This window comes from Engraulis encrasicolus, chromosome 22 (assembly GCF_034702125.1).
Source record: "Engraulis encrasicolus isolate BLACKSEA-1 chromosome 22, IST_EnEncr_1.0, whole genome shotgun sequence".
NCBI classification, from domain to species: domain Eukaryota; kingdom Metazoa; phylum Chordata; class Actinopteri; order Clupeiformes; family Engraulidae; genus Engraulis; species Engraulis encrasicolus.
The window spans coordinates 12,178,429-12,193,498 of record NC_085878.1 but is presented as its reverse complement, the minus strand read 5'-3'; the positions used below and the strand labels follow the sequence as shown (position 1 = coordinate 12,193,498).

Genomic DNA, 15,070 nt, shown 5'->3' with positions numbered 1-15,070 from the left:
ATGCTAATTATACACTATGGTCATGAGCTGTAAAGAGGAATCAAAGTGGACATGCCATATAGAGCAAATCAATCAAAAGCAAACAAACCAATGAGTCTACCTACTAAGAACAAGAAAAAAAACAAGCGCAGGTTCGCCTTTTATAGTTTATTTATTACTGAATTCATTCACCACAGATGATATACAAAACTAGGATTTCCAAAGCAAAATATCATAATTGAATAGCTCTGATGAAACATACATCTTCAAAAAGAGGAAGAAACACTTTTTCCCCCAAAACACTTAACTGTCCACGTCACTCACTGGTAAATAAATTGGCGCTGGAACCACATAAAAACCAAATGGCACAAATTCTTACGGGACTGTTCAGTTTTTTTCGTTTTGTTTGTTTGTTTGTTTGTTTGTTTTGATGGCTAGATGAATGTCCTGACCTTTTTTTAAGGCACACATACACAAAGGTTGAAGAGCTAAAAAACAAACAAACATACATATAAGCCACTGATGTACAGACATGAAGTTTTTTGTACACAGCAAACCATTCGTTCACTTGAAGAAAAAAGGCATACAACAATTTTAGAGAGACCACTTTCATCTGGCCTGCTTGGATATCTACTACCGCACAAGATGCACAACAGTCCAAACTTCTTACCGTTTGAATCGGTATAAGATTTACTGAAGACAAAGATAACTCATTGGTTGAAACTCCAAATACAACAGGGAGGAAAAGTATTCACTTCAATGTCTTTGCCTGACTAGCAATGTATACACTCACTCCACAGACTCCACAAACTGAAGTATAATCAGGATCTTTTGAATGTTTTTTTTTATGTTTAGCTCTGGTAATATAGATGCACAGACAGTTTCCTGTTCTTCCATAAAGGATGTACAGTATCTTGTGTGTGCTCTTGTAGTGTTCTGGTCAAATACTTTTCACACATCACTGTTTAAGTAAAGAAGCCATCTTCTTGATTTCTTCAATAACTAAAACTTTTTTTGTCTCAGACGTTGACCAACCACTCTTTTTATAGACTGGTGGCTCTATGGTTAAGGAAGGAATAAACATCTTTGGATAACACCACAACACAACAAATCACAAGTTCAAACACTGGACAAAGAATGCTGATTGCACAAAGGGTTTCTCTATTGCATCGAGTAAGGGAACACCAGAGGTATGTATCTGGGAGGGTGCCATAGTTATATTACACCAAGGAGAATTATGCCCACGGCATTTTATACACCAGACCACATCTTTTGCTGTACTCTGCCAGCTATTCCTGCTCTTCTTGCATGGATTACTAATCTAGATTGGAAAGCAGTGGGGTCTCATCTGCTGTGAAATGAGAGGGCTGTCTGTGGGACACCCCGGGGGTATATACCATTGCTTAGTAACCAACGGATATGCTTTTGCATTCATAATTTTGTGTACGTATAGATAGCTGCAATTCCGCCAAAAGCCCCTTTGGTCCAAACGCCTTAGTGAGGCAGTAGCATTTCAGTAATGCAGTGATATGACTCTTACTGTTACAAGAAACATAGGATTGAAATGTAGGAATATTAATGATGTAAGAAGTTTAACTTTGTATTCAAACACCACCCGAATGTGGGCTATGTGTTCTTGAAATTTCAGCATCATCCTAATTTGCATGGCTTTAATTGCAGCAACCTGAAATATAAATAAATGAAAGTAAAGGCGAGTTTAATTTGAGCTTGTTGTGGTCTGCTGGAAGTCTCCATAAGGACTCTTGGATTTGGAGGCTTTGACAGTTATTATTAAGTGTTGTTGGGTGAGTTAAGTAAACCAGCTAGCTGAAATATCCTCGTCAGCGCTAACACTCTATGATGCTACTAGTGGATGCTCCTTGCGGATCATCTTACATCAGCATATGCTTTCCTGATCAATGTCAACTCATAAACATATAAAATGGTCCCCTGTGATTACAGAACAGATGGTACGTCAAAAGCAATTATGTTAAATATGGTTAAATAACACAGTAGAAGCGTAAAATAGCAGTCATTAAATGGATTTGTTGGAGAATGATTAGTTTAAAAAAAAACGACAAAGAAAATGCATTAGGAGGGTGATCAGGTGTTGTTCTAATAACATGCCCTTACAACATCTGTAAACCCCCAGTGATTCTGTATGGTGCACAGCCAATAAAAAGGAAAAAAGTATCAAAGCAAATACACATTGTATACACCAGTATTATAAAATATACTCACAAGTTTAAAACCATTCAAGCTTTTACATTTTAGTGCTTCCATGTTTGCATAAGTGTATGCAAACGCCTTAACTACGTGAAACAACCACCTGTCTTTTTTTTAAAAAATAGGACGAGAAAGATAGAGAAAAAAAAGACATCCCTGACTAACACTTCAGTCTCTTCAGAAGATCCATAACTGTGGTTTCATACCTGAATGGAAGGAAAAAGCCCTATGAAAGTCATCCCAACATGAAACAATATGCTGAATTTCACATCCCAAAATATTCCACTCCACCATGCTACTCTTAATGCTCTGTACCTTCAGAATGATACGGTCTTATCACGCCAGTACTGGACATGCTGAGGCAGATCAGAGATCAGTGGGAAAGGAGAAAGACTGATTGTCCAACATGTGATTTGTTTCTTTTACAGTACCAAAAATTGACCTTTCATATTTTGTACAAAAAAAAAACATTTTTTTTTTTGCCAAGTTGGTCCAGATCAAGGTTGTCAATTCCCTGCATCTTCTCCTCTGGTAAGACAAGAGAACCCCACCTCATCGCTTTTTTCATATTCTGTGTGTCCTCCTTGCCTCTCGCAACACTCACACTTTTGGCAACACTGAGTATGAGGGCTGGGGGACGGGAGTGGGGAACAGGTCACACCAAAGCTACACCAAGATGGATCTAACTAGAGGAAGAGCATATCAATGGGTAGACAGGGCGAGAAGACGAGGAGAGGGTTGTGGAGGGGTGGGGAGGAAGGGAGGGAGGGAAACAGGGAGGGTTTTTTCTAAGTTCTAAGCAGAGAAGACCTCTTGTTGGTTGTCCAGCAGGCTCCGTGTGAAGTTGTTGATGGGCCCGATGGCACTGAGGGTCATGGCAGCATCTTGGCCCCACAGCAGGTTGGGCCCAAACACCACGGCCAGGTTAGAATTGTTCATCTTGTTGATCTCGCTTTGGGCTGACACCTGGACACCCGACAAGCATATGGATTGAGTGCACATAGTACATGCAACATGTAATATTACCCACTTATAGTACATGTACTAATAATAATGATAATAATAATAATGTTGAGTTGTTTGAGAAAGAAATAAAAAGTGATTAACTCATTGAGTGCCAGCCATTTTCAAATTCAAACCGGGGGGTTGCCAGGCTTTTTTCAACATTTGAGTGTTTTTTCAAGAGCCATGAAAATTTGAATTCTTTGTCTATGTGAACAACAAACATACCAGATCAACGTGCTAGGCCCCACCCCCCATAAAAACCGCAATTGACTTGATACCGAGTCTTTGGCACTGTGCCATACATTCTGAAAAGACTCGTTTTCAAGTCCATGGCACTGAAAGAGCTACCAAAAAAATATATATATATGTATAAAATTAATATATTAATAAACATAATTAAAATACATTATCATACAAGTATGTATGTACTATACCCAACTCAAACCCTATGGTGCAATTTAAGTGCACTATGATGCATATTGTGACGCATTCTAATTTGAAATGAGGTCAAAGTCAACAGAACTTGTGTTTTATTGAGATATGAACTCACTTCAGCCAGGAAGAGGATGAGGTATTTCAAGGAGGCGTAGTTCTCTTGTGGGAGCATTGCCAACAAATTCTGGATGGTCACCACTTGAGCATCTTTGTCAACATCTGAAAGATCAGACAATACATCATAATGAGATGGGAAGGTTGCCTTTTTGTCTTTTTTCCATTTCCTTATAGGAACAAAACCCTGATTCGCACAGGATAAATATTACCGCACAGAGGTGCGGGGTAAAAGGCGAATTACCAGTGGTCCATAGGTAATATTTATCAGATGTGAATCGGGCTAAATAAATATCCACACATGACATTCTAAACGCAATTACTGTGTTGACACAAAGCATTTGCCATTACCGCCTGGACCGTGTCTGATTGCAACAGCAAAGTACTACAGCAAAACCAGTTAAGGAACAGGAAATAACTTGCTTTGGAAGTTGATGATGTCATTGTACAGCTGGTACGTGAGGAGAGGTTCCGGAAGCTCCCTCAGGAATGTCTTCAGGATGACCGCAGCCAAGTGCACATCCTCCATCTCACCAAAGTTTACCTCCTCCCCTGAAATTATCACAACAAACCAGCAGCAACAGTTACCAACATTATACACACAGAAGAGAAGATCAATCAAGAGAGGAGAAGAGAAGTTCATTGATCCGTTAGAATGTCCCCTCCACTCAGCATCTGAAGAAAGACCAGTGTGACGTAGAAAAATCTTCCTCACTCCTTTGTATTCCTCAACTCTAAGGATATGATTTCACGATTACTTTTTTTCCCCCTTGACTTTGACCTGTGTTAATTCTTATTGTCTATATTTGTGTCTCCAAATGTCCATGTGGGCATTATGAGTATTTGTGTACTTGAGACCTTAATTTCCCTTCGAGGATCAATAAAGTTACTCTATTATGACAATGCAGAGTCTTACTGAACTACTTCAAATCATTCTTACCAGAGTTGTACTTCTCTTGAACAGTCTTGACCAAGGTAACGTTGGCAGACCTCCGGAAAATTCCCTCCATTTCAAGACCTGGTAATGCAAATGTCAGAGATAAAATTGAGATTAATTTCCTACTTACTTTGACAATACTTTGTCTGCACTATTCTACAGCACTTGTGCAAAAACAGTCATGTCCGAATTTTTCCCGGACATTGTATGAAGCTTGCATTTGTTAACATCGGGAGTGTTGTCACCAGCATAAACCAATTAAGTTCATGATACACTAAGTAACTTTTTGAGCAATGTTGATGCCAATAGTGCCACAATAGCTTTCCGTTATTTCAAAAGTTGCTAGTTGATCAAAGACGAAAGTCAAGTGTGAACTATTGCCAGCAACATTGCCCAACAGCTTGTCCCATGTAACATCCCCTTCAGTGATCATTGTGTTGGAACGCGACCTGTCTGTCTCATGAAGACTTGGCAGTATCAGATTATACTGTTTTTGTGTCATCTTCAATACTGTCGTTTATGATTAATGATGTCATTGTACAGTCGAAGAACTACTAAGATCTCATGATCTGAAATCGATAATCTGCTCCACAGAAATAAAATGCAGACATTAAATTAAACCATGTACAGACTACAAAAGCACATCTTTAAAGGTCTTTTGAAAATCTTCAAACTGTTGAAATAAACATGAGACGAGTTAGGGGTAATCGATTCTCTGCTTGCTTATCTCGACAGGTCATCACATGACATGGCAGTAGAACTTCTGCCTGTCCCCAAAGCAATTTCAAAGACAAGCACTGACATGCAATTGTTGCAGTGCAAAATGAGGCCAATTGAGGCCTTTCTTTCTTTCTTTCTTTCTTTCTTTCTTTCTTTCTTCTTCTTCCAAAGAAAGAGAATGAATCCTACCTTGTGTCCTTAGGAATTCAATGGTATCTCGCATCACCACAGGAATGCCCTCAGGGTCTGCTGACCTCAGTTTGAGCCTTTGGACGAATACAAAATATTCTTTTGAGTTTAAGTATACATATACAGTATGCAAGATGAATACACATATATGATATGCAAGTGGTGAACCATGTTCAGTAAGTGATTAAGACTGAGGTACATGTACAAGTTCCAATTAAAAAGCATTCAGAGAATGTTTGCTATGTAACCATGCAAAATATATTTTTCCAAATAAGTATAGTCGAGTTCCGCATTCAAAACCAGTGCCAGTGTGCAAGATCTGTTTACTCCAGGCTAGGTAAGAAAACAGCAAGTTCACCAGCCAAAACACAAGTCACAAATATTCTCCAATGAGCCAGGCGACGTGTACTGAATACACAAGTGGGCCTCATTTCAAGATCACATTCTCATTGGTTAGGTACTATACAGTTGTGCTGCCTGAAACATTTTCAATATGAAGTGTTGCCATTTTGATACGTGAGCGAAGCCAGTCACAAGGTGCACATGGTATGCAGATGCACTGAATAGCGTCAGTGTTGGACATTCCAAACATAGCAGGAGGTCTGAGGCTGGTGCTCTGCTTCACAAGAGGACCAATTTAGGCTTTTAGACCTCAGCGGTGCTGCAACCTTTGAGCATGTGCACTGCTCATTTTATGTGGAAACATAAAACACCAATGTAGCAGAGAGCAGAATCTCTGATTTCTCCTCACTATACCTGCAGGTGAAGCACCAAATCATAAAAAAAAATCATCCATCTTGGCTCATATATGAAGATCGGTCTTTGATAACCCATAAATTATCCATCCTTAATGCCTAAACAACCAACTGATATTACAAAAATAGCCAAAAGAGGGAGCAGAGAGCACGTACACTGAGAGGGCCACTCCGAACTGCTGGTAGGGCGTAGGGGGGCTGCGTGGTGGGGATTTGAGAACCTGTGCGGAGGGCTTCAGATTCTGGCGGATCTTGTCATCATATCTGCAAACCACACAACAAATAGATTAGACATCATACTAATAGCTGTGGGGGAAAAAAACTAATTAATCTAAAATGTGCAATCAAATAATGGTCTGTACAGCAAACATCTTTGATGTCATTGCAAATAATATTATACCTTGTAGGCATAAAAACCTGAATCAGTAAATTATAAACCCTGCCACATCCAAATCAAGCATGCATGTCATAGTGTTAATTCTGGCAGGCCACAGAGTAAAACCTAAGCAGTCAGCTTTAGGCCAGCTGACTGCATCAGCTGACCAAACTATCTGTTTGATCAGCTGACTACTTCCTGCTGCCTTGTTGACGGAGAGGAGACCTTGGCTATTCACTGACACAAACTAATACTGTATGTGTGGCAAGATGTTAACCATCTAAACCTGCCATGTCTTCTATTCTGTTCTATTGTATTGTATTGTATTGTATTGTATTGTATTGAGTACACAGTAGTTCAAAAACAACATAGGCCTCCTTTGGGGTGGAAAAAACAGACATGCAGTTACCAAGGGATATTATCAAGGGATAGTAGACGTTATGATACATCATTACTGTGTATTATATTCAATATGTTAGTTTCTTACTCTCTCACTCGGGATGGTATGACAAGCTGTTCACACTTCACAAGCTCATCCAACTCGCTCAGGTAGTTGATGTAACTTATTTTGCGGCCAAACTTGAAGCTGTCCAGTTAAAAGCAGCAGAGATAGATATCAACATATAAAACACATTAAAAAAGCAATAGCAATTTTGAAAAAACATATACACTGTAATTTAAGGGCTGAAGAAGGCAGGCAGTTCATAATACACATCACCATGCATCACACGGAACCGGCAACATTCACAAAACTTCAAAAACATGACTAACAGATTAGATGGTATCTAGAGAAGGAAACCATACTATATGTATATGGATGTACTCACCTAATTAAGGGCTTAAATAAGATGAGGAGAGTTCTGATGAACATGGTGGGGTGCACTATGACCAGAGCTTTGATGTTCTTCTTGTACCTTGAAGGGGAAAAAAACATAATTTGTGATGGCAAACACATAAAGTTCACAGCTTATATACACTGTGGTTCATGAAAGATGTTACCCAAATCAGAGATGTCATCTTGTTCTAGCACTACATAGTACAGCATGTAGGGCACAAATCATCGAAACTCAGTGGGTGTTACAGAAATAAAATGTACAGTATGTACAGGAGCCTACCCAAAAGTCAATATTAAAGTCAATGACCGTCATTAATAGTTCTTTTGAGATGCTAACCAAATATGAAAGGTTAATTCATACACATACACTGTGTACTGTACAGTAGGGAACATAAAATGTAACTCATACCCTAAATAAAGCACTGTAGTATATGAAAGTTGCAAAAATTTTGGAGAGAGGCGTCAAAGTTGAATTGGGATTGTACGCATCATCCCTGGGCTTGCAGATGCATCACAATGGGACAAACATCAATTGAGAGAGAAACTGGAGCAGCTTTGAGTTCTAATTAGGTGCAAACACCCGACAAGCGTTTCAATGTTGACAATATCTTCTTCTCAGACTCTGCGTTGGTCGGGTGTTTGCACCTAGCGAATGGCTAGACCTAAGCTGCGATGTGCTGCTCCAGTTCCTCTCTGCATTTGGGACAAAGGCGTTAGAGGTGTATTGAGACCTACTTCCTGTCGAACTCCCGGTAGGCGTCCCTGAGCCAGCTGAGGGAGGGCTTGTTCTCCCCCGTCAGGCCGTGGTGGAAGTAGATCAGTGTGTAGTCGCTCTCCACATACTGGTCCAGGGTGTGCTTCAGGTACCTGCATGCAGCAGCCACAAAGAACAACACACAAATCATATGATCTGTCTATACGAGGCTCACAATCGGCATAAAACCTATCTAGCATATCAAATGTCTCTGGTGTGATGGGGTAAAGCGTCGTCCAGTAGCAAGCAGAGAGGCATTTCAAAAAAGGACAGGGCAGTAAGAGTGCGTGACAGGATATGAGTGGGAGAGAGAGGAGGGGAAGGATCGGCAAAGGACCTGGGGCCGGAATCGAACCTGGGTCGTCGCCGTAATGGTATGGCCAGAGAGACGGTATATTGGGAACTAAGAAAAGCTTTGGTATGGCGTCTTAGCTCATTGAGCCACCTCACTCTTCTGAGAACCAGAGTTACAAAACATGCGATTAACATTTTCCTCATCACTATGCAGATTTTTCATGGGTTCAATATGCATTTCAGGAGATGGTAATAGAGGCTATCCACACTGAGCAACACTCTCTCCATCATACTGTATCTGAGACTACATCACATCACTGAGATTGCATCACTCAGTCTTTCCATCTCAGATTAAATAGGCACTGAAAAACTGTCCAGTGAACCGCAACATAATTAAATTTCTGCTACTGTACTGTTCCACTTATATTATGAGGGAGGATGTGGTCACTAAAGTCAGACTTCAAAACTGCAGACCATGACAGAAATAAGGAAGTGGGAGACAGCAAATGATGAAGACAGAGAGAGAGAGAGAGAGAGAGAGAGAGAGAGGGAGAGAGCGTGAGAGAGGAAGAGCAAGTGAGAGAGTGAGAGAGAAAGAGCAAGTGAAAGAAAGAAAGAAAGAAAGAAAGAAAGAAAGAAAGAAAGAAAGAAAGAAAGAAAGAAAGAAAGAAAGAAAGAAAGCGGTGGTGACTCACATCAGCAGTTTCTGGTGGTCCAGCTGATGGTGTGGTGGCATCCTGCAGGCGTTGAAGACGATCACCTTCCTGCCAAAGTTGTCATCGCCTGCACACACATACAGGAAACAAGGGAAAGCTCTCAGGTTTCCTCTTATCCAATCCTTTGCAACTGATCAGCAAATTCTGTTTGTTTACCCCACAATGTGCTTTATTTAACTGCCGATATATACAGTATAAAAACTATTATAACTCCACATGTTACAACACATTTGATTTGCCATATTACATTATGTGAATACACAAATACAGAATCTATGCATTTGCCTTACACATACTTCATACACAGCACAAAGTCCACACCTACAGAGGTGTTTTACAGAAATGCTGTATTCTTTAAAAATGAATTTAAAGAATGTATAGCCTAAAACACAATAGGATTTTAAGCTATTTGCAGAGTGTCACTGACACTACACTGACAGCTACAAAGACAGGCATCTGAATAGCCTGTATACTAAAAAAACTGGCATGTCATGTCATTGTGACCATATTTGCCACTTCCACTATGTAATTTTAAATAGCGTGGACGGAAATGTCTCACAATACAAACACACAACTGTCTAAACCTATGGTGCGCAGGGTGTTTCCAAGACGACAGGCAATCATGGATGCGTGTCATTTTAATGTAGTCTGTCAACATGCTACAGCAGCCAAATAACCTGAGATAGCAAGGCAACAGGCAATGAAATGAACAAAGCCTCTTTACAGTTGGCCTGTCAGAATCCGAATCGTGTTGGCTGTCATGCCTCATGATTAATGACACCGCTTCTTGCCTTGCTACTTTATGGACAAAGTGGTTCTACTGTAGCAACAGTAGATAGTTCATTGCCCATTGTTCATGGGTGATAAAATGTACTTGCACAATATTTGATATAAGCAGGGAAGCTGACAGGGAGGGGGGCAAAGGCGTTTGTTGTCCCAGGCCAAGGAAGAGAGGTCGCTCAGAATTTCAACCCCATTACATTGTATGATTGAGTGGAGAGGCCTTTCGGATGTCTATGTGCCGGGCCCGACTAAAGCTGTCGGCGGCCCTGGATATAATCATATGATCTGTTCATGTTGGCTTAATAAAGTGTGTGAATTTTGCCTGTCTGCTTCCTTTATTTTCCTGTTCATTTTTGAGTGGTGTCATTTCAGGTCAAAGTCCAGTCCACATGAGCATTTTTTTTTTACACTTTGAGCAAATTCACTATGTACGTATTTTGTAAACATGCGCTTTTTCAAAACATTCAGAAAGTTCAAAACATTAGACCGCACAGCGCACATGATCCACTAACTTTAATTAACCCTCGAGATAGTGGAGTCTAGCAACTACTGATGTATACAAGGTGCAATAAAGACATTATTTTAAGCAATAACTTTTATATGACTTTTTTCAGTAAAGCACTCACCAGCCACCTCTACGATTTGGTGCCGAGCGATGTCATAATAAGGGTCGTCCCAGGCCAGGTGAGAGCCCTGGCCAAGCTGTTTGATATCCGTCTCTGAGAAAATGAAAGAGACAAAACATTTGATTTCAACAGCGATCCAAACCAAAATACATGTGTCATTTGAAATGCAAGACTGCAATCATCTCTCTCAACCTTCAAGAGGCATGTAAAGAATCTTCTCTTTAGTCACTACTGCACTAATGCCAGAGCTGGCCCAGACTCGGGGAAGACTCTAAAGCATGTTGTGTGGGTGTGTGTACTCTACTAAACATGGGCTGACGTACTTAAAAAAAACATACTAATCCTACTTGGCATCTGAACTTATTTCCTGTGCACTTTGTATCTGCAAGTGTTGTATGCTACAATTATGTCAAACTGTAGTGAGTCGCTTTTGAAAAAGCGTCTGCCAAATGTAATGTAATGTGTCATGGCATAATACTGCCGCTACTACTACTACTACTACTACTACTACTAGGTCTTATTACTAATAATAATAATAAAAACATTTAAAATTAGTGTTTTTCATGACACTCAAGGTGAAAATGCTCTCACGGTTTCCTTTACATTTCATTCAGTGTAGAAAACGGGAGAAAAACTGCAGGCAGACATAGTGATGCAACCCCGAGCTCCATCTAAAAAAAACCCTCCTCCTCCTCCTCCTCCTCCTCCTCCTCCTCCTCCTCCTCCTCCTCCTCCTCCTCCTCATCACAGCCCCACGGCCGAGAGCACTTGTGACAGCCTCATAACGAAGCGCTCCAAAGCCATGAGGGGGGAAGCGCTGGACTGAGCAAATCCAAGACATCTCCCTCCCGTCTAGATTAGCCACTGATGTGACATGGAGAGCCCTCGGGGCTTTTTGCTACAGTTGCGCACAGTCGCTGGGACTAATCATCCACCGCCCCGCGCTTGAGATTTACACGCACTGTTGTTTCCATGCTCTGTGGCCTTTAAGTAAGGCAGAAAACGCAGAGCTAGATGCTTGGACGGTACAATCCATGATGAAACATGCATTTCCCGTCATGGAAGCCGTTGCCATTCTATGAAAACTAAACAGCTGATTCATGTAAGACTGTATATACCACTAATTTACCGCTTCCACTTTCAGTGTAACACACTCACGTCAACGTAATACAAAAGAGTTAATGCCGGTAATTTACTATAGGAGATATAACCATAACTTCCGTCCTTCCAGCAAACACCGCACATCACTCAGTGTGTTTCACATCTTTTTTAAAGATATTTTTGACTGCTTGACTTAATTTATGACAGCGCAGCAGGAGAGAGACAGGAAACGGGTTGGGAGAAAGAGATGGGAGAGGGTTGGCAAATGATGGCAAATGACACGGTAGGGCCAGTGTGCTTCACATCTGTGAAAACAAAGGTTTAACTCGGCCATTCAGTAAACATTGTCCCAGCGCACCTTGGCAACCATAGTGTAAGTGGTCGGGACTCTACATCAGCTATGCAGAGTTCTTGAGCCTTCATTGAAATGCTAATCTTTATCATTTTACGGCGAATAACCTAAAAATAGGTCATGACGACAATTTCGTATACATCACATTATGGGTGTGTTGTGTTGGAATCAGAGTGGCTGATATGGCTAAGGAACCACACTGTTACTCTAGGACCCGGATTTGATTCCGGCCTGTGGTCATTTCCCGATCCTCCCCCATCTCTCTCTCCAAACCATTTCTTCTTGTCATCTCTTCACTGTCACTAACAAATAAAAGGCATAAAAAATCCCCAACGCTATCGCAGCAATATGAATGTAACCTCCATTCTTTTAGGCTTCACTGGTTAGGCTAGGAATTCACAACAACCTCATGTCTGAAAGAAAACGAATACTGAAAAATGCATACTTAAATCCCTTTTTGTTCTTTTACTTGTCAAGCTTTCGGTCAAAGACCTTCCCCTGTAATCTGTCTAACTGCAACAACCTCAATGCAAAACATGCATCACGATACAGGGCTGACAATACAATATGTGCATCATAAAGAGGCCCGACACAAAATAATGGCATGACGATTTTTTTCACACACCCCTACTGGTAACCTTACCGGATTTGCCAATGCTGGCCAGGTTGTCGGCAGGCCACTGTCGGTCCTCCATTGGCGAGAGCTTGAGGTGGTCTAAGGCATTGCTGGGGGCATCGTCCGCCACAAGGTCATCCTGGAAATCCACCAGGATCTCTGAGGCAGAGGACATGCTGGTCCCCTGGCTGTGACTGTGCAGCGGCTGGAAACGATTCCGTCTTTCAGTCCCTGCTTCAAACACACACACACACACACACACACACACACACACACACACACACACACACACACACACACACACACACACACACACACACACACACACACACACACACACCGACTTTTGTCATCTCACTGTGTCTCATTTTGGGCTCTGCCCTTCAAAATGACTACAGTGTAATTAAGACAACAATGTAATGGCTATTTATATACAGCATTCCTCCTGCTCAAGGTCATTTAAAAGGCAAGCAGACAACCAGACTAACAAGAATCACAGGAAAGAAAAACATACTGAACAGCAATAAGGGATGTGCTACAGAGATACAAGTATCCATGATGTGCCCTTATGCCCACCTCCCCAGTGGTGTATAGCCTATTCATACACCAGGTTGGACTGCAGCACATAGTCAGTAATGCAGTAAGATGATGGAACCCATGCACTAAACCACTGGCATTGATGGAAAGCTAATGTCTTGGAATCAATAATTTGGTCCATAATTCTCTTTTTCTCGACACACATCTCGTTGCGTCGTCGGGGCAGCCTTTCTGTCACGCTGCAGAACATTTTAATCCCCCCTCCTCTCTTCATCTACAGTAAATGCATGCTGCTGCAGAACATAGGCTGTCGCTCTCTCCGTTTCTACTGCGCTCCGCTGCTCTAGTCTGTCATCATACGCTGAAGAAGTCACTATCCAGTGTCCACGCCAGCTTGTTTGTGTTAAAGGCGGATACAGACGCGGATGTATTTCAACAGGGATCATTGGGCAGCTGACAAATATGTTTATGAAGGGCGATATACCGTTTTGAACGATACATTCTGGGTTTTAACACAAAATTAACGCAATGCGGCGGCCATTCACAATTTCACATGCGACATTTTCTACCAATCGTGGCAGCCAATCTGAGTTAGTTAGTAGCAGCGTCAACATACACGACCATTTCATTCATTCTCCTCTATGTTGAAGACACACGCCAGAGTGGACTTGGGCAATGGCTCCTCTTTTTACCCCTAAAATGTCAAACATAATCGTTTCGGCATCCTTACGCCTCAGATGTATATTTTGAAGTGTAGGCTAAACATGCACAGGTAAAAAGCGATCAATTGTATGCCCCCTGGCGCAATTATATCGTCTTGAAAAACATGAACATTAACTGAGATAAAATACCATCATCACATTCGGCGCACGTTGCTGAGCGAGCGCACGCATATCGCATGTATCTCCTTTGAGCGCATCTGAGAAGTTTGACATTTGCACTCACGAGATCAGTGCACCGTGTCCAACAGCGGGGTAATGTAACGCCGATATTACTTGTGAAAGAATCTTTCAATCTACCAATAGCCAGTTGTCGAAGTAGTCGTGTAATGCAATTTCTCCCAGAAGGCCAATTAAGCCAGTAAACCAAGCCATAGAACTAGTTCTAACCCCACTTGGCTCTGCTGTGATGTCCATCAGCTAACAATATGGAACGTCAACTGTATGCCCTACTGATGTAAACGCTATTCACAACGAGACGCAAACCGGTACACAAATAGTATAATTATTTATGAGAAGCAATGGGCACAAAATCATTAGAGCAACTTAATTATCAGCAACGAAGTATGATATGTAAAAAAGACACGTTACGTTGATTAGCTTCGCAGCTAGCTTCAAGCTGTTGGCCGTGCCTTTTTCAGCTGTTTGGAGACTTTAGACAAATTACGTACATACATAACTATCGCAGCCCATTTGTATGGATAAGACATTTGTCTGCCATTTGATGGAAACAATGACAATGATTTTGGTGTGTGTACAACTCGTTTACCTTACTTCCGGTGGTATCGTTCACTCTGATGACTTCCCTCTTTCCTTTCTTTTTTGACATCCACAGGAAAGTCCACAGTTTGACACAAACATCCGGCAGTAGGCGGTCTTACTTCTCACTCAACCAATCAGGCTCGCTAGTTGTGTTCAATCACGTCAAGACTAGCCAATGGCATACGTTCACATAAAATATGTGAAAATGTATAATAATAATAATAAATACATACTATACA

The 15,070-nt window shown here is 41.2% G+C and overlaps 1 protein-coding gene across 4 annotated transcripts; it reads right to left on the bottom strand.

Annotated features, from left to right (window-relative positions):
• Positions 1 to 132: 132 nt before the first annotated feature.
• arhgap1 (Rho GTPase activating protein 1) lies at positions 133 to 14,921 on the bottom strand. Of its 4 annotated transcripts, none has more exons than XM_063187920.1 (13): positions 14,839 to 14,921; positions 12,841 to 13,047; positions 10,745 to 10,837; positions 9,315 to 9,402; positions 8,307 to 8,438; positions 7,564 to 7,650; positions 7,224 to 7,322; positions 6,517 to 6,624; positions 5,606 to 5,682; positions 4,700 to 4,777; positions 4,183 to 4,311; positions 3,761 to 3,864; positions 133 to 3,171 (listed from the first exon to the last, which is right to left on the bottom strand). In XM_063187920.1, the coding sequence occupies exons 2-13, from the start codon at positions 12,986 to 12,988 to the stop codon at positions 3,001 to 3,003; spliced, it is 1,314 nt and encodes a 437-aa protein (XP_063043990.1). In that variant the 5' UTR covers positions 12,989 to 13,047; positions 14,839 to 14,921; the 3' UTR covers positions 133 to 3,000. The 4 variants fall into 4 exon arrangements, with proteins under 4 accessions (XP_063043990.1, XP_063043991.1, XP_063043988.1 ...); XM_063187921.1 differs by having other exon boundaries at positions 12,841 to 13,044; positions 14,839 to 14,909; XM_063187918.1 differs by having other exon boundaries at positions 14,844 to 14,862.
• Between the last annotated feature and the right edge of the window lie 149 nt (positions 14,922 to 15,070).